Source organism: Homarus americanus, unplaced genomic scaffold, assembly GCF_018991925.1.
Source record: "Homarus americanus isolate GMGI-L3 unplaced genomic scaffold, GMGI_Hamer_2.0 scaffold50924, whole genome shotgun sequence".
In the NCBI taxonomy this organism is placed as follows: Eukaryota; Metazoa; Arthropoda; class Malacostraca; order Decapoda; family Nephropidae; genus Homarus; species Homarus americanus.
Window position 1 is genome coordinate 731,546 of NW_024718094.1, and position 21,236 is coordinate 752,781.

General features: G+C 36.5%; 1 protein-coding gene across 2 annotated transcripts in view; it reads right to left on the reverse strand.

Moving 5' to 3' along the window:
• Positions 1-4,112: 4,112 nt before the first annotated feature.
• The window catches only part of LOC121859100 (torsin-1A-like), a 29,592-nt gene continuing 12,468 nt past the window's right edge, over positions 4,113-21,236 (reverse strand). The window contains exons 2-7 of one of the 2 annotated variants that reach the window (XM_042355783.1): positions 17,883-17,986; positions 16,311-16,472; positions 13,960-14,111; positions 11,912-12,060; positions 10,861-11,005; positions 4,113-9,335 (exon numbers count right to left, since the gene is read on the reverse strand). In XM_042355783.1, coding sequence (XP_042211717.1) covers positions 9,206-9,335; positions 10,861-11,005; positions 11,912-12,060; positions 13,960-14,111; positions 16,311-16,472; positions 17,883-17,986 — 842 coding nt within the window. In that variant the 3' untranslated portion in view covers positions 4,113-9,205. The remainder of the gene's footprint in view (positions 9,336-10,860; positions 11,006-11,911; positions 12,061-13,959; positions 14,112-16,310; positions 16,473-17,882; positions 17,987-21,236) is intronic. The other variant, XM_042355784.1, reaches the window with a different exon arrangement.

Genomic DNA, 21,236 nt, shown 5'->3' on the forward strand with positions numbered 1-21,236 from the left:
ATAAACATCTCAGAGGGCACTACTCAGTCGAGTGTCCATACTCTTGGAGCAACCTGCCAGTGTGTTGTGGCGGCACTGAGTGTGAGCTCTTTCAAGACCAATTCCTTTCTGAGACTTCTGAGAGACTTTTGGCATGATGTCTATGCACAGTGGTTAGTTGACCGAGATGTAGCAGTGAACAACACACGTGACGGTGGCGGCAAAACACAGACTTGAGCGAATGTGAACAAACCCCATGCACGGAATTGAACAGAATCACGCTCGTGTTAGCGGAAATTCGATTTAACGGAAAGGGGTAGCTCAAATTAGTTCGTTAAATCGAGAAAAACTGTACATTTTTGTCTGCAACCACCCACTTTCAGATAAGATTATATGTAATCTCATGCCCTTGGGTGCAGTTATTTAACCGATCTTATGACTCACACATCATTCTTTCCCTGATTTGTCTATTTACTGGGGCATGTGGATGTGTACAGTATGTGTACTGTACTGATTCGGTCTCTTGATGCATTACGTACCGGGTATATCTATACTGTACTATTGTAATTTCTATTTCCCTATCTTACAGGGTACTTGTTCTTTCACCCTCAGATTCAAGGATTACCGTACTGTACCTTCCTCGTTTACAAATAATTTTCATCCAATCCTGACCACATCAATCAACCATATATTGTATTGGATTCCTTCTAATACATCACTTCTGTTTCTAGTCCCCCATGGTCCTCCTTCCAATAATGTTTCTCCCTAATTTCTAATACAGTACAGTACTGTACTGTACTGTATTGTCCTGCATATCTGGTCTACCATTTGGGAAATTTTGAAAGGACATTCTGCCTCTGCTATTTCATTCATTTTATCCACATTAAATGTGCATGTTCTAATACTGTACTATCTTCTCTAAAGGGTTCCTAAACCTTACTGCATTTTTATACCTTTTACTACCTCTACCCGTGAAAGCACATGTCAGGGGCATGCCAAATGTAATAATATTCCTGAGACTGTTGCTGTCCAACATTGCCAATTGCCAACCACAAGGGGTGAGAAAATGCATCATTATACGGTACAGAACTGTGCTATCATGCTCAATCACACAAAGAATTTAAAGTAGTACCTGTATATAAAATCTTTCTAATATTACACTACATTCACATTAAAAAATAAGTTTTTTTTAAACAAACAATGTATATAAATAATGTAGGAAACAAAACTACAAGAACAAAAGATAAGAATGTAGTGGATTCCTCCCCTACAAGCACCGAACCTTCTCGAATTCCCCAGCCTATGCCTCCAGCGCCGCCCACAGAGCGGGGGTCAACTATCTACCCACGCCTTATAAGGCCTGACACCGCTGTGACCACCCTCTTTCTACCCAGTGCCACCAGCCAGCAACACCACCACCTCCTCCACGCCAGCCTGGCGGCTGCCACTCCCGCCAGCGACCTTGGCGTCCCTCAAGCCGCGTATCCCTCCTCTGGGCACCCTCACCACCCAGCTCTCTCTACTCAAAGCTTATTACCATGCTACCTACCCAGCAACAAGCTGCATTGTACATCCAATACAATATGTATACAGTGAGCACATTGTGAGTTTCCTTTCTCCATCCCATCCTGAGTGTTAACCTATATCTCATAACCCCACAAGAACTTATTTGGAAAACTAAATTATCCAGATTTTTTCACTTCTGTCAATTCCACCATCTTCTTATTGGCAAGGGTGTACAGCAAAATGCTTCACCATAAGAACATAAGGTGGGGCTTGGTTGCTGTATTACAGGTACCACTTATCTTCAATTTCACTTACTTTTTCTATCCACTCCCCCCCCCCCCCAAAAAAAAACAAAAAAAAACATGCCCAGTTTGTACCTTAATCACATAATGTTAAACCCTTCCAAAAACTTGACCTCATTGATTAATACACTGTTTTACTACAGCAGAAAGATAACTTATTTTCAGCCACACCTCTTCAGCAACATTCCTATAACAGTACAGTGGTCCCTCGGTTAACGAACACAATTCGTTCCGGAAGGTCGTTCGTTAACCGAAACCATTGTTTCAATGGGATTTTGAGTAATTGGTTCCAGCTCACCGAAAATTACATAAAGTAAAAAAAAAAAAATGCAGTAAAGTAAACTTACTTTGAGGTGTGTATGTAGAAGGCTCCTGGAGACTGTGCCAGTGTAAGTTCAGGATCAGTGGAAGTTGCCTGATAACACCTCCTGAACATTTTCTTCATGTACAGCTTCTTGAAGTTGCTAATCACATTCTGGTCCATTGGCTGTATAATTGATGTAGTGTTGGGAGGCAAAAACAACACTTTGACAAAGTCAAATCGAGCCTCCAAAGTGCTGGCAATTTGAGGGTCATGACCAGGGGCATTATCCATAAGGAGAAGAGCCTTTAAAGGGAATTTATTGGTGGTTAGGTAGCTTTTCACAGAAGGGAAAAACACCTCAACAGCCCATTCATTAAATAGCTGTCTTGTCACCCATGCCTTACGGTTGGACTTCCAATAAACTCCAAGTTGTCCTCTTACCACCGTTTGTTGCTTGAACACTCTGGGGTTCTCAGAGTGGTAGACAAGCATAGGCTTCAGTCTGAAATCCCCTGAAACATTGGCACCAAGCAAGAGAGTGAGATGGTCCTTCATGGGTTTATGCCCAGGTAAAGAGGCTTCATCTCTGGTGGTGAATGTCCTTTTGGGCATTTTCTTCCAGAACACCCCAGTTTCGTCCACATTGAACACTTGCTGTGTAAGATAATTTTCTTCCTCCACCAGTTTCTTAAACGCCACTACAAGCTTTGCTGCTCCTTCTTTATCTGCACTGGCAGCTTCACCATGCCTAACACTAAAAATGTCACTTCTTTTCTTAAATTTTTCTAACCAGCCCTTGCTGGCCCTACACTCTTCAAACTCTGTGCCAGAAGAACCAGGTTTATCTTCCTTTAAATGTTCGTAAATTTCCCTGGCTCTTCCACAAATAAATTCAGTAGAAACTGAATCACCTTTCATTTGTTTTTCCCTAATCCAAATAAGAAGTAACCTCTCGGTTTCTGCTATTAATGATCTACCTTCAAACACCCTGGTAGATTTGTCTCCGACTTTCACTTCTTTGAACTTATCTTTCTGTGCAAGAATTGTCGACACAGTTGATGCCGACATGCCATATTCTTTACTAAGCACATTTGTTCTAATGCCTTCTTCATGTTTCTTAATGATTTCCTGTTTCACTTGAAATTAAATCGCCTTTCTCTATTTCTTTGGAGCCATGCTGGATTCAATACAGTAATTTCACCACTAAAATTTTAAGTTCGCTAGCTGTAATTAAAGAATATTTTCTTTAAATCACAGAAAATAATGGACACTCATGTGGCATCTGATAATTGAAGGTTCTAACTAAAGCTATGGTTCCCCTTCCTGAGACTGCACACACACACACACACACCCTTGCATCCTGGGCTGCTCATTGGCTGAGTGAGTGACATCATGGCTTCACATGCCTCTGACTGGTCACACTGTGGTGCATATGTTGGTGTTCAATCTGGCCGGTGACCTACACACGCCAAGTGGAGACTGTGCAAAAGACCAAAATTCCTATGTTTATAACTCAAAATTTTCCCTACTCTTAAGACATATTTTCTTTCTCAGCCCAGCTAACATTACAGAGATTTACCTAGCAACACGATGGGACAACAATCAGATTCTCCAAGCGCCTCATATAATGTTTCTGCTGGTAAACTGGGAGATTAGATATATGGATGCATATACAGTAGTGGTTAAAAAAACTTATGAATGGATGGATGAGTATGTGGTGAATGATCACAAAGAGGGCCACATAATATGATTTATAAGGTGAAAATAAAAAAAATACATTTTGAAACAACAGAGCATATTGTTATGCCATCACTCCTCTTTATCAAGATTCTGTCACTAGTCAAAATAAGAGGTGAGGCTTGATCGTGATAGCACAGAGAAACACCCCTGCCACTAGTGGTCACATCTATAAGCAAGGTAAACCTTATAACATTTTGTATTACCTCCCCCAGGTTCTTAATAATAAGCCTCATTAACTCAAACTAAATGGGTTTCATAGTAAGGAGAAATCATACACTGCATAAATTAGTATAATAAAATTAAAGAACATATATACAAGGGACATGTAAAGGAAAAACAAAGAAATATTGAGAGCCACAGCCTAAATCAACTTAAGCCCTAACAGCAGCCTTAAAATGCACTTGAACAGGACAAAAGTATACACCACTTATCTCCACAATAATATCCTGAGTCCAGACCAACTGAACTACAACCTCACACCAGCCAGGCACGTCTGCTTCTGCCATGGTCTCCACCAGCTGAGTTGGTGACCAGTGCCCAACACAGTGCTGATACCATGTCTTCAATTATGGTACTATTTTACTTAACTACCACACAAAATTAGACCGATTTATTTGCAACATACATATTATCAATTAACATATATAACATATTAAACAAGGATTACCTACATGAACAAAGTCATATAGAATACTGTATAACCCTACTTATTGAATAAGCAGGGTAATTACCTCTGAACAGTCAAGATAATTACCTCTAAATCATGATATATGCAGTGCTACATGACCATATTATTTAAGAAAGATGACATAAGAAGCTGACACTTTTCAATCTTGCACTATGATTTAAAGAAAGTTAAACCCTGCAATAAAAAATCAAAGAGCTAATTTTATGTAACTTCAGAATTTTACTCATCAAAGTATTTGATGTACATACATGTATACGTCTCAGTACAGTACACAACCAGATTAAAAACAAATAACTTTATGGACTAAGTTTCATTACCAGAAAAGTTACAAAATATTCTTGTTTTAACACATAAGAATTACAACAGAAAAGCAAAGACATACTGTATTCTATGTGGAACAGGACCTTTTGAAACTACACTTTTTCTCCATTCCCTGATAATGCTAATATTTATGTACAAAACATAACACAGCCAAATTCAAATTTTTTATATCCTATTTGGAAAAATATGTTTCTTGTACAGAATTTCGGTATACAATTGATCAAGGCCATTCCCTTACAATTCTCAAATATATTATCTAGGAACAATAACACTGGAATGGAAGAAATGTATGGAATAGACTTTAAATTTTTTTTCACAATGTAGCTAACCTTTTTCACTGTTTAAGGCAAGATGACAATTTGAACAGTAAATCAATAACTAGAAATATTCTCCACAATGTATTGTAATATGAAGTGACAACATACATAATTTCCATTTACCGATTTGAATTAATATATGCAAATGTGACCATTCATACATTATGTACCTTAAAACAAAATACTGTATCATATAGCACACCAGCTCATTAAGTGTAAGCATTCCAACAAATCTGATGAAAATTCTTCAGAATTCTAGTTTCCAATTTGAAAACAACCAATATCCAAAGGCAGGTAAACCTCGATAAACGATGTCTCACCAGCAATATTCCGCTTTAATGATGGTCACGAATTAAGATCATTTCACTATATACGAAATATAAAAAAAAATCGCTTTAACCATATTAATCAATATCCATTAGGTGGAATTTTTTTTTATCTCTATTGCAAACTATGGGTTGTATATACTCAAGTTAATCGCTGTCTTGCAAGGATTCCAACAATGTAGTTTACATTTTTTTTATGTAAAGTCAGTGACATTTTATAAGGAAATAATATTTAACCCTATGCACCACGCATCTCTAGCTTCACTTGTCAGCCCTACCTGTGTGCCGTCACATGGCCAATGCGTGCACTACAGCCCTGCGCTTGGTTCTTTGTCGATCATAACCCTACCATCCCATTGCTCCACGATTATTGTTCAGCATCATTGACTGTACTTACCATGGGTGCTTTTTTTTTTGGTTTTTTAGTGAGAGGACAGCATTAACATGGTGACTGTAAAGTAATATTTTCTGTTTTTGTGACTAAAATGCTTCGCCTATGTTGTTGTGAAAATGGTGCGAGTAGTGTCAGCCGCTATCATTGTGTTTACGTTATCATCGTTCGATGTTTTTATGACAAGTACCTTTGCTCCGTTTTTGTAACTGAAGTGAGCAGTGTAACCTTTGGGGACGTATCCCATTGAATCGCATGTTATAATGCTCCATATCTATGATATTTCCCTTAATGATGGGTTTTCAGGAACCAAACCCCACCGTTTATCTAGGTTTACCTGTATGTCAGAAATAAATTATCTTTACTGCACTTTATATTCCTTAGTCCTTGTTCTCTCTGTGGTGTACTGTATTATGGATTGGCCAGATGCAGTCTTCCTCAAACAAAGAAAAATCTCAATACTTTCAGGTAATAGTAATTTTGAACAATTGCTTTTTTTTTTAATGGTCTCATAGTTCCCTACTTATATTATTTAATTTATCTACTGTACATGCATATACTTGTAACAAACAAGTGGTTTTTGGTTTTATTCTTGTATCTTACATGAATAATAAGCGTATTTAATTTACTTTCTAATGCTATTACTGAGCAAGAAAATTATTGGTGAATATCCAAACAACATATTTTATAAACACAACATGTAAATGCTACAACCTTGTATTGAATTTTCTGAAGTCAATGAACTATGAGGAAGAATGCTGTACAACATACAATGAATTTTAAGAGAAGTAAAATACTGTACAGTATTATGAAAAAGTAAAGGGTAATTCACAGATCAAAATAAATCCATTTTTTTTTGTATTTTGGAGTTGCTGTTGCAATTATTACACTGTAAACTCTTTAAGAATGGCCAATATTAAGAGCAAATTTGACTCTTAATGATTATAATCATTAATTCTTTCCCAGTGCTTTAATAGACGTGTCCTTTGAAGGAGTTTCCCTTCCTCACTGTGCAGGGATATAGCAATGCCAATGCCTGCTAATAACACAGTTAGCCCAAGGGGTGTGAGGCTGGTAATCTCATCAGGTTTCAGACACAGGAAAACAAAACTTCTCTTAGTACCGTGTATTGCTGTACAGCTGGCTGGAAAGATGTATAAATAAAGAAACTTGTAAGGGAGAAGAAGGGCACATGCCTCATAAGTTTTGGAAAAAAGTTTGATGTGAATTATGCTGGAAACCTACAAAAGTATTGCTTCATCCAACCCTTATAACTAAATATTCCCCCAAAAGATGTCAGGAATGACAACAGTAGAAGTAAACAAAGTGCAAAGGAATTATAACTTAGAAATTGGGACAGTAGAGACTGGGTGAATGTGAAAAATACAGGTGGTGTGGAGATAAACTCAGAAAGATGTCCAAGTATAAATAAAGTAAGAGCCAGTAACTTAGTTGTTCAGGTCTGGGAATATGTCAGGGAGCATGCCAAGGTGAGTGACTAGAGACCACACATGGTGAAGAAGAAATTTTAACATAAGTGGAAGAGTAACTGGAGATGTAAGTCTTGGTGATGAACCTGCTTAAGAAACAAAGTGAATTAAATATGAAGTGTTCAACCAATGAGGGTGTCCATATGTAGTGTTTCACTCTACATGAGGATGCAAGGAAGTGTATAATATTTCTTTACAGTGTAAGGAGGTCCCCAGATTATGTACGTCCGACTTACGAACATCCGCCGATATGAATTTTTTTTAATGAGGATTAGCCTACTCGGGCACATTAGACAACATATTATGCTTTTAATATCTTCCCAGGCGGTAGTATCTCTCTGTTTGATAGCTGCTTACTACCTACTACCTTTACCTAATTTTTTTTCTAATTACTGTACTGTATTTTTCATTCTATTTCTTCTTTTTTCTTAAATTAAGTGATTTTTTATATATATGAGGACTTAGGCTATGATATACAGGTAGTGAGATTTTAAACATTGTTCTGTAGGTTCAGTATGCACAGAGGGTATGTGATTCGACTTGAGTACATTTTCGACTTATGAACGTCTGTAGGAATGGAACTCGTACATAACTCAAAGGCTGCCTGTACTGTTATCTTGGAATGCACCATTTTTTTTTTCAGCAAAGTGAAATTTAGAGAAGAAAACTGGTATTCTGTACTTCTGTGCAAACAATCCAGTTAGTCTAATGTTTCTTCAATCTATGGCCCTGAGGTTGAAGTAAAATAAATTGCAGCTTTCACAATAGAGGTAAGAGCATGTATAACAAATATTTTTCATTAATACAAATAAGAAGCAAAACGATTAACCCAAAAAAAGTTTTTGTCTTGATTTGGTGTATCTAAACTACACATCTTTTTAAATTACTTAAAAAATCAGCAACTGGAAATTGTTACTTTTCCAAAAATAACATAAAACAGCTCTTTATGCAGGTATATGACAGGTCCTCAGGTTAACTACTGACATGTTTACAGATTATATATACAAAATACTTTACATGAGTAACAGTATCTTGAAGAAATCTATGGCATTAAAAGGACAACAAATAATATATCAGTCAAATGAAAATCTGGTAATTTAACAGTGGGAAAAAATCCAATATCTGACCTTATAAATTGGTTACAAATGAACCGAGTAATGTTCAATAGAATTTGATAACTTCTTCTGGGTACTGCAGTTCATAACTTCAATTACTGAGATGGGAACAATATTTGTTAATAAAGTACACTACAGTATAAGTATCCGGATTTTTCTTCCACAAAATTCATTAATATCAGTTGTAATATGTAATATATCCATACTATTCAAATAGTATAATTAACATGCACATGACTTACAAGCACAGTGCAGTGCAGTGCAGTGCAGTACAGTACAGTAAATAGATGTGCAGAAATATTAATGTACTGAGACCTTTACCATATTCTCCAACAGAAAATACTGCTACAAACTCAGTATGTGTCTTTATAGCAACTTTTTCTGTATACATACAATATTAATAAAATTCACAATTACTGAATGCTGTCCATACCTGTTCTAATAAAATCCTTATTTACCGACTGCACTGCACACTGGTGCAAGTAATGGAAAAAATAAATAGAAGAAAAGCACCTCAAAGATATTGGAAAATGACCAATCCACAAATTATAAATAGTATTGTATCCCCCAAAAAGTAAATCCAAATTTTGTAGAACAGATCTTCACGATGAATTTACCAGTTTTACATTACAGGTACAGTACAGTGGAATCTACAGTACAGGGAAATTATTCTGATTATACATAATTTCTTAACTTGACCTCATAATACAGTGTTCATGGAAGTCTTTAATCAAATAATCGGTTGTATTCTTCATCAGCAAGTAAAAATCCTACTTTCTGGGAAATTCTCTTGCAGCCAGTAGTGGAGAACAATTTATTTTCTGGAGGAAAGTACATCATTTCATCTGCTACTTTTCTGTAAAGGAACAGAAGAAAGTTGCAAATTAAAAATATAGTAATACTGTACAGTACTGTACTTATTTATTTGAAGAGGGCTTGGATTTTTTATATAAAGTAACTATACTGTACGGTGCATTCCAACTTACCCAACAGCTGTTCCTTTTTCATTCTAATTTAGCTCAGCTAAATTATCCAATTATCACTTTAAATTCTTTGCAGTAAGTTAATAATATCTTATTTTTTTGTAAGCTTACCATGCTATACTGCTGAGTAACTGGAATCATGGGCAAATGCACACCTTCACCTACTTGCATTATATACTTGGACATAATAACTGTATATTAATTTCCTCCTCCCAGATGTGCCTTCCCATTTTGTAATACTGCTGTATAGTACTGCACAGCAGACTGCCATACATTTGCTTATTGGGGATTAGGATTTTGGCTAAGTTGGTGCAGACCTTACTTACTGTACAATCCATACTAAGTTTTATTTGCCAAAAATTAGATGTACAGGTATCCCTCGTTTAATGATTGGGATGCGTTCTTGAAAACTAAATGATCACTATATGAGGGGTAATGAGGAATAATATCAATGGGGATGGAAAGTAATTGTGTAGCCAAGTCACTGACTCGCCATCCAGGAGCACTCAAAGAGAAGGTGAGGTTGACCTGTCGGCAATTTATTGTTCAACTCATAATTTTGGGTAGATATACATAATTTTCTTAATTTTCTTTTACTCTGTTACATGCATACACAATCATTCATACAGAATGTGCAAAAAAAAAAACATTAATTATCATAAGTTCAAAAAATAAAGGTAATAAACATTTCTTACGAGCTCAGTAGTTAGCCCACAGAGAGGGGAAGGGGAGAGTGGTGTGGGGGATCTCTCAGCTGTTCTGTCTCGTGTCCCGTGAAATGATTGCCAAATGGCAACGCAGTATTATTTATTATTATTATTATTATTATTTATTCCTCACATGTACTGGTACAGTATACACATGACACAGTTCTTCCGGGTAGTCATCAAGTTGACTCAAGAGATGTGCGTAACTGCTGCCTGTATGCCGTGACATCGCATACACACCCATGCTCTTCATTTTTATTATTTTATAGTACAGCACAGGAGGTACCCGACTTACGAACGAACGCCAATATGAACGTGGTAAAACTTGAAATTTGTGGCTGAAATGGGGGTGAACATCCCCCTGGATCTGCCACTGAAAACCTACTGCATATTTAAAACTTGTTTTAATATCCATGCAGCTTTTGTATACATCAACAAAATAGGGAACTACAGCCACAAAAACAGGTACACTAGTCACTGGTGGCCATGGAGGTGGGTTATTTTTGTGAGACACTTCAGCCACTAAGGAAAACAACAATGGTAATGGCCACCATGAATTTCCAATGATACTGAGTAATTCTGATGAAGTTAAGCTAACATTATCAAGGTATCTATTCACTATCTGTCTGTTTGCCTTCCTTCATCCTACATATGTGGGTGGAGCAAGGAAAACAAACATTACCAAACTTACTTGATTAAATCTTTAGTTGCTTTGTGTCCACGTCTAATTATCTCATCCCTAGCACAGAGTTCTATGTGACGTCTTTCCAGCGGCAAGAATGGTATGTAGTGGTCAACCAGACTGTGCTGTATTATCTCACTCTTATGTAGACCTCCTGCAAAATACAATTAATCAATAAGTATTTTAAAGTTTACTCCGAGTTGAAAGTAACCATGCTCTACTTAGTGCATCAAGTCACCAAGTTAAAGATCTTTCTGGCAAATGCCTTAAATAAAGCTAGGTGGGTCTCAATACTTTGATTGGTATTTCAAATATCCTCCATAAAGTAAGATAGAGCCAATTTGCTAATCCATTTGAATACTGTGTACCAATCTTCTTTCCCCATCATATCATCTCAAGAGACAGTGATGATGTGACTTGGGAGTAGTATTTCATTTAGTCTTGCAAATAGAGTAACTGTAACACACAGTACAGTACTAACCAGCAATTATCTGAATTTTTTTTTACATGTTTAAATACAAGTACCTGCAGTATCAATTCTTCACATTCACAACCTTATACAGAAAGAACATGCTTTGTATTTTTGTAGTGATACTGTGTATAAATTTTTCCTAACAGAAGGCCACCTGAACTAAGTTCAGTTCTTATCAAACCCTAAATCCTGTATAAGAACCTTGCAATGGTTGGCTAGTAACTTATTTAATGACAGAAAATACATTCTAAGAATGAAGAGCAAACACAGTAATGTACAGCAGTGCTAACCATCAATAGAAAACTTCACATATTGCATTCACTGCAATTCATTTCCAGTCTTAAAAAATTTCTTTCAAAAGTCTTAAATCTTCTACATGTTCGTAATTTTTACCTTCACAATTTTTTTTAATTTGCTTTACATTTGATTTAATCAATAACTATGGCAATGCCTTGAACCCAGCAGCTCCCCATGACCCTCAACCTGATCTGTTGATAAATAATTTGTTGAAAATCCTGTATTTAATTTAATAGATGACTGAATGGTTGCTTCTCCCTATATAAACAAATAATTGCTGCTTATTCATACCTTCTTCATTGAATGCCCCAAGCTGCGTGAGGTGCTCAAGGTCCACCATGCTAATATCCTCACGATTTTTTCCTGAACGCCACATCTTCAACATTGCTCTAGTGATATCTGGCCCTCCAGTGTTACTCAGGAAGATGAATATAGACTTCCTGAAAGATTGCAATATTAAGGTTATGAAAGACAACATAATAATAAATTTATATATGAAAGACCGGATCCTAACACTATCTCATTTTATATCAAAGTCTGGATTGGGTAATTCGTGTAACACTATGCAAGTCTATGGGTCCCTTGACTTTGGTCATCAACATCATTGTCTATGACCATTTTCCAATTGTGTGGGTTTGCTATAATTACCTGATGGTATAGTATAGCAGTTGCCCTCAGGCAAACTTGAAGCAAGTTTTGCAGTAGCTGGATGCCCTTCCTATCACCCCATTTTTACACAGCGGGAACTTGGGGACTTCCAAGCATCCGCATAACTGGCAAGGCAGGGTTGGAGCACAACCATATCCCTTATTAAAAAGGCATTGAGGCAACAGCTTCTGCTGAATGGTTTTGTCACCTCCTCACTAACAATGTCCTTCACAACTCTCGCCCATTTCATTTACAGTAGCCCCCCTAAATTAGTGGGGGTTAGGTTCTCAAAAATAGCCGCGAATCGCCAAATCCGCGAATCAAATTTGCTGGCAGGGAGGGGGGTTGTTACATTTTTTTTTACTTGCTTACAAAGAAAGGTATATTTCCTTTATGTGTTTACCAATAGGACAATTATTTCTTTTACCTGTATTGTATATATGTGTGTTTGTCTAGAAACACACACACAAAACACATACAAATAAATAATAATTGGAAAATCCTCACAAATAATCAGAATTTTTTTTAAAAAATGTGAGTCTACCCTCAAGTCTGTGCTTTATTAATAAAGTAATAAAGCACAGTCTTGGGGGTAGACTCACATTTTTTATAAATTTGTTTCTGATTGTAAATATGTATTGCATTGTATATTGTATATGTGTGTGTGTGTGTGTGTGTGTGTGTGTCTACACACACATATTTACAATACAGGTAAAGGAAATTACAGGTACTCCCTGACTTACGACGGGGTTAGGGACCGACATCCAAGGCGTAAGTCGAAATGGTCCTAAGTCGGAAATGCTTAAATAACACATAGAAAATCGAAAATTTGGGTCTCTTTTTCTTCTCAGCACCACAAAACACTCACTTTTAAGCTTGCCAGCCATTTTAAAGTGAATTACAGATGAAAATTTTGTCTGTGTACTGACTTTGGGACTCAAAAATACATAATTTCACCACATTTTGGTATTACTGAGGCGGTCGTATGTGCGGGTGGACGTAAGTCGAGTCGGTCGTAAGTCTGGGAGTACCTGTACTGTCTCTAGAATGAATGACTCCCTGTCCCAGCTGCAAAAATGCCAGCAACTTTAAAACTACCCCTAGACATTCCTGGGTACATCCAGGGTGTCATCTAGAGCAGTGATTCTCAAACTGGGGTCCGCAAAAAGTTTTTGAGAAATAGTGCGTTTAACGTTTGTGAGAGATTTGGCGATTCCAAGTCGCAAGATATTTTGGATTTGGGTTGAAATGAACAAATGCTTTGGACTATGATTTATTCTTTGATTATTGACAATATTTGTATGCGTCATGGTATATAAGGGGTCCTTGGTTGAAAAAAGTTTGAGAACCCCTGATCTAGAGAACAGCAAAATAAAAATCTGTAAATTTGGGGAGCCCCCTGTACTAATGTAATTGCTGGGCCAATTCCTCAGTTCCAACTCACCTCAATATTACCCACTGGGAGGAGGGAGAGTTAATTGAGTTCCCTGAACTAGGCTCAAATATAAATATAAAATTGCATTTCAGGATCAATCCCTCTTCTGTAGCCACATTATTTTTTGCTTACACAGTGGCTCCCATAAAAATATTCATTGTCACAAGCTCTTCCTTCAATTTTAGAAACTCAAGATAAATGGTAAGCAATTCTCCAATATTGTTTATTCTTAAAAAATAATTTACAGATACTGTACCTGAAATCCACTCCATTAATGGATTCATGATAGTCAATGAAAGGTTTAATGCCATTAATCATCCCCAAGGGCATCTTGTCAATCTCATCGAAGATAAAGAGAGACCTCTCACACCTGCTGACATTACCACGGATCCAATCTTGCAGATTCAGCTGTTTGGAACAATATATACGATTAATTCAATATTATCTTAAGGAAATACAGTACTGTATCATATTAGTCTCTCCTGTACAATGGGAAGTTTTGTATAACCAAAATAGGTATACCATTAAAAGAGGAAATGGAATAGATGAATTCAGATAATTGGAGTGTAAGTTTAACAAAGTTGAAAATGTGGTAGAGTACAGAAAGAGAATGATTGCCCCCTTCACTCTGGTGTATGGAAAAAAATAACTGGAAATCTCATTACATAGTCAAGTTAGGTCAGAAAGACATGTCTTGTACTAAATGATCCTAAATTATACGAGAATTGTGGTGGAATTGCATGAAGAAGTGTTAAAGGAATCTTGTGGGAGAGAGGGGGAGGAAGCCACCCACCCATCCTAACCCCCACCCCTCTGCCAGCTGCTCCCAGATAAACATTCATCTTCCAAATACAATATCCTCCTTCACTTATTTGTTCTTGTTTTTATTTTTATAGTGCTGTACAGTACAGTATACAGTTTTCTCTTTATTCACAAGACAAATTCTGTGGTTACTTACAAATAACGCTTTACAGTAAATAACAATCATCTTGGTGAAAACAATTGTTGACAACCAGACTTATATGTCTGATTTTCAACCCATACAGTTCTGTTTCATATTTTTTTTATTGTTTATGCAATAGACTTTTAATAACCTTGTTATTCACTTACAGACCTTAGTTGTTGAATGTTGAAGTGCATAATAACATAACTGATTTTCTTTAAACAGTTCAGATAACCAGTGTTATAAACCCCCCCCCATATATTCGCCTTTTTTCGGAATTTCGCATTTTTCAGACTGGGGTCTGCCCCAATTAGTCCAATTTATCAAGGTTCTACTGTACTGAAATGAATTTTCCACAACTTTTATAGTTTCATTAATGTAACAATGGCAACATGCATTACCATCTCTTACAGGCACAGCTGACTGGCATGTGTGTTGCTTTGAGTTGTGTATTTCATACATCCTGTACTGTACATGTGCATATGTTTCAACAGCATCATGAAAATAAAAATTATTTCTGGCAGCATTAATGATAGTTTTATTTTCTGTTTTAAGCTTTATTCTACTTTTTATGACAGCAATAAATACTGTATGTGGAGCGAACTGGCCACTGTCTCCCCACACACCCAAGCTCTTAATTTTTTATTATTTCAGAGTTTTATATTATATTTTCTTTATTTCTAAACCACATTACAGTACTGTATTGGTATATATACACATTTTTGGCTTTACAGCGCCCTCTTTGGAACGTACCCACTGCATAAGATGTGAAACGACTGTACACATTTTTTTCTCAAACTATTCAGCAGTTTTCATTCATACTTACAGGACCTTTGATTTATATGCTCTCACATGACATTTAAAAATCAGGCATTTCCATAAATAATGAGTAGCACCTCCAGGAGTAAATGGGGGACGAACCAATTTAAACCCTTGACAATGATAGCCAGCAGAGGGGCATTTGCCTCTCACTACTTTGTTCTGGATTTGATACTTGGGTTGGATGTGGGAAGAATGTTATCCAGAATAGCCCTAACATATTACAGGTTTTCTCCAAGCACTCCTGTTGCCCCATGTATTAACACTGAACCATTAAGGACAATCTCCTCGGGCACAATGAGAAGATTAAACAAACCATTGGCTTCCTTCCTGACATAAAAAAAACTTGAAATCCCATTTAATAACCGAACTTGGGTTGAGTAATCATGTATAGCCATTAATCTGTGGAACTGAATTCCCACGTGCCAGGTCCCTGACTTGTGGCATCATGATTAAATAAATTAATAAATTAAAGTCCGATTCTTCACCTTCATACTGGACTCCTGAAAGAAACCTTGGTATGAATTTTTCCTAAAAAGATAGAAAGGTGAAGTGCTTTGCTACCGAGCATAAACACATACAGTACATTCTGACCAACCTTTGTCATTGACACTGGTTATAAAACTCCAAAACAAGAATAAATGTCTTGATCCAGTTCACCTCAGCACCCCAAAGAGAGAAGGGAGAGTTGTCAAGTTTCTCAAGCCTGAATCAGTTAAAATATGGGATTTTAGAAACCATATCTTCCTTTGTTCTTATTTCATAACTTCTAAGAATATCTGCATTTGCATGTTTTTTTTTTTTGCATATAAGTCTTCCAGGTTTGTGTTTCAATGCAAACTTACCTTATAAATGTCAACCTTTCCCTCATGAGGGAAGTCAACGGTGCTGACAAAGACATGAACATACTGACTCTTCGTCCCAAGCTTGTACATATTCTCAGCAATGAACTTGGAAACATAATTCTTTCCTCCTCCTGTCCAACCATGGAAGCTCATTACTAGGGCCTGTACATAGGAGATAAAAATATTTCTACTAGAGATGTACCGATGTATCAGTATCAGTGGTATCGGTCTGTTTTTAGGAGTACCGATATCGGTGGAATTTTGGCCGTTACATTATGTAAATAAATATTCCTGGTAAAAGGCGGTCACAATGGACTGAGGTTTCCAGCAGAGCCATAGATGAAGAGAGTTCGGTCAACTCGGTGACATGCGAGCAACATGTTGTTACTCAGCCGATGAAGAAGTTTGCGCTCGTACTGAATAAGACCATGATGTTGATGATTTTTATTCAGTAAAATTGTTATTCATATTTACACTTGGATAAGAATGTATATAAACTATGTGGGAGACAGCCAGAGAAGACTTCCCACCTGCTGAGTAACAACATGGTGCCTGGTTGGCTAAACTCTCTATCTATGGCTCTGGTTACCAGACTACAAGTTAGAGGAACCTTCTTTAGGGCAATCCCACATTCTTCTAAAATAAATAAATAATAATAGGTGTTCTATTACAATTCCAACATGTAAGGGTTTTGTTGCACACTTTTGTAACTGATAGTGTTAAACACACTTTACAAATATTTAAGTACAATGTACTGAAAATTAAATTACTGTACTGTACTGTACATTGGACCCACGCTTTATGTGCATTTTCACTATACGTACAGGTATGTGAATTCGCGTTTATGCAGCGACCCTATTTCACCCATAATTCATTTTATGCAGAAAAGATTCCCTATTATGCTTTCTGTAGAAGATATGGCTCACTACTTTTATATTACTGTACTGTATATTATCTTTATTTCTAAACTACACTGGAGAATTTTGTTATGATTTTTCTGCAAGTTTTATAGCATTAATGCTCCAGAAATGGTTGTGAAACATGGCATTGTGTGTGTGTGTGTGTGTGTGTGTGTGTGTGTGTGTGTGTGTACACTATGCTGTATGTGACATCATGGGACGTGGCTGGAGTGGTGAGTCAGCCACTCCACACACTTTCACTTTCCACACAAACACTCATGCTCTTCATATGTCTTAGTTTATAGTTTTATAGAATATTATATTATCTTTATTTATGACCCACACAAGAGTATTGTAATGATTTTTACAAAACTTTTATAGCATTGCTGTTGACTTTTAGTAGTAGTGGTACATATCCTAATTTTCCCCATAAGCATAGCATAAAGCGAGGGTCAAGTATACATATTTATCATATACTTATAGTGCATCAAATTAAATGTTTTATTGTTACAGCAATACTGTGTGACAGCCGACACAGGACTGTACACACTGTTGGCAGATGTATGAGTGTTCCCAGCAACACCTCCATAAACCGAGATCCCGTTGACCAATACTTCACATAATCAACGATTATTAGTATAGTTTATATTTTCATCCAAACTCCATTCCTTACCTTGCTAGGATTGTCATTCTGTAGATGAGCCTTGAGTGCCCTTGAGACAACGTGTCGCACTAAATGTTGCCCGTGAAGCTGTGCCTCTAGGGCTATATTCAGAGCTGAAAACAATAATTCCAGTAAACAATCAGCAAAAAAAATTTAAGTGTCACATTCCAAACTGCCCTGTAACCTGTAACCTTTGTGTGTCTGTGTCTACACACACACACACACACACACACAAAACACATACAAATAAATAATAATTGGAAAATCCTCTCACAAACACAGTTGTACCCCACTTAACGCGGTCAATAGAACCCAGAGGGTCCCGTGTTAAGTGAAATCCGCGTTAAGTGAACAACAGAACATATGGGATTAATTCCAATAGAAACCAGCCCGACCCCCAAACTCCACTTTATGAAGACACATAACTATGTTGTAGTAAAAATAACATCTTAATTTTATGATGGTACATGCACACAATTAATACTTAAGAGAAATAGAGAAATACAGTCGCCAAGTTAATGTCCATTCAAATAATGGACTCAACTCCCTCCCCCTCTTCTCACACTACACTGCTGGCTCTTCCCTCTCTGAGAAATTTTTGGGGGAAAACCACTAAATTTTAATAAATAATACCTCAAACTAAAGTTAGGATAATACAATTGACATTGCTGGATTCCTTGTAAGACCAGGAATATTTTGAATATAAATGTCATATATTTTGCACAAAAGATAACATATTTACTAGAGAAAACATTTTATCTAAAATTTGTATGTCTAATGCAAAATATATGATGTTTATATTCAAAATGATCACCAAATTATAAGAATTCCAGCAATGTAAATTATATTCTGACCGGGTAATTTGTATGAATTTTATGAGCTAAAACAAATATCTTCAGTTAATAAAAAAAAAAATATATTCTTCACGGGGTAACAGATGGTCGGTCGGTCCCTCCCTCCCCCCCCCCCCACCAACCGTCCCAAGGAGATGTGTGGGAAAACCACTAAATTTTAATAAATAATACCTCAAACTAAAGTTAGGATAATATAATTGACATTGCTGGATTCCTTGTAAGACCAGGAATATTTTGAATATAAATGTCATATATTTTGCACAAAAGATAACATATTTACTAGAGAAAACATTTTATCTAAAATTTGTATGTCTAATGCAAAATCTATGATGTTTATATTCAAAATGATCACCAAATTATAAGAATTCCAGCAATGTAAATTATATTCTGGCCGGGTAATTTGTATGAATTTTATGAGCTAAAACAGGCAGTCAGGCAGGGTGGCTGGTGGCGGGTGGGGCAAATCTAAAAATAGCGTCTCGAGCCGGACACTCACCGCGTATATGTGGAAAAAATCCGTGTTAAGTGAAAGTTCAGCTCTGGCGAGGCACCGCGTATATGATAAAACGCGTTAAGTGAAACCGCGTTAGGCGGGGTAATACTGTAATCAGAAACAAATTTATTAAAAATGTGAGTCAACCCTCAAGTCCGTGCTCTATTACAGTACTCTATTAATAGAGCACCAACTTGAGGCAGACTCACATTTTTATTAAATTTGTTTCTGATTATTTGTGAGAGGATTTTCCAATTATTATTTATTTGTATGTGTTTTGTGTGTGTGTCTCTATACACACATACATACCGTATATACTCGTGTATAGTTTGAGTTTTTAAGACCAAATTTTTAGGTAAAAAATTGGGGGTCGTCCTATACATGCGTAATAGTTTTGTCAGGTTGAACCCGTGCATGATGGGAAGGGCGAGGAGCAACTTTTAGCTTCAGACATGAAAAATATTTACCATTTACTGCCAGTAAACAATGGAAACGTAAAATATGTACCAATTAGTAATGAAAAGTTGTGCAGTTCCTTCAGTAAATGAAGCTCACCAACTTACAATAGCCTAAATTACCTTACAACGTGCTTTCAGTAGTCTATGTTGAAGTTTTTAGCACAGGCTAACTTGTCATATACAGTAGAAGTCCAAAAATCCGGACCGCTTGGGGATTGGGTCGGTCCGGATTTTCGGATTTTCCGGATTCTCAGGCAGTACTTTTAAAATTCAAATTTCAGGAGAAATAAAGAAGAGATGAACAGGTATATTTTGATAGTTTATTCATTAGCAAATATAGCATGCTTCATTTATCTAAATGAGCAGTTTTAAAGAAAAAGCTGTGAATTCTAAAATTTTATTCTTTGCCTTTTTTATATCATAAATTGTAGACTTTCCAATGTCATATGTTTCCATTAGAACAGTATTGCTCACACCACGTTCTAGTTTCTTAATTATTTCAAGTTTGTCACTCAATTTCAACGTGTTCTTCTTTCTCTTCACACAACGAAGTTTATCTACTTTAGGAGCCATTATTATGGGCTTGTACAGTACTCTGTAAATGGAAAGAGTAGGACTCAAAATTTCATACGTTGTCACAGTTTGATTGCTTGTTTTAAAGTGGCGACTGCGTGGTCGCTGTGCAGCTGTGGCACTCACACATGCACAAATACGCACAATAGCCAGCTAAATTAAAAAAAAAAAAAAATTAAGTTTGAGTTTTCGAAAAGTCCGGATTCTCGGGTGGTCCAGATTTCTGGCATCCGGGTTTTTGGACTTTTACTGTATACGGTATCACAGTTCTCATTGATCTACAAAAAATACCGGTAATAAAAACCTTTTCGATATTTCACACTTAATATAATACCCGGTAATCTACTTCAACCTCCTATTGTTTACAACGACGCATCACGCACCACCAGCTGTATCATCTAGACGGTACACGTGTTTTTCGAATCGTTTTCAGTTAAAAAACTGTTACATCACAATGTAAAATAGGATAAAATACATGACAAAAACAAAAGACTTTACCTAAGCTTCTGTTCTTGACATGTTACTCGTTTTTTTAATAGTTTTCGGTTAAAATTCTGTTATATTACAATGATATTCTATTCATACTGTGCTTGATATAATACATTCACGGAAATGTAATATTTTTGCTGAAATTACGTACGTATTACAGTGGAAAGTGGGATAAAATTGTGACGAAAACAATGACTTTCGCTTTCTTTCGTTCCAAAGATGTTACCGTAATCTCTTTTCGAATGGTTTTCAGTTAAAAACTGTTGTACAGTGAGTTCTGCTGTAACGCGTGTTTTGATAACGCGAATTTGCTCTAACGCGATTTATGAATTAGGAACGATATTTGTATAACTCGAACGCTTGTTTGATATAACGCGATTTTTGCTTACTATTTCTCCAATTTTGTGGTACAGTGGGGTATGCTATAACGAATCTAATTGGTTCTAGAACCTTGTTCGTTATAGCATTCGTTCGTTATAGGATTAATCCGTTCCAG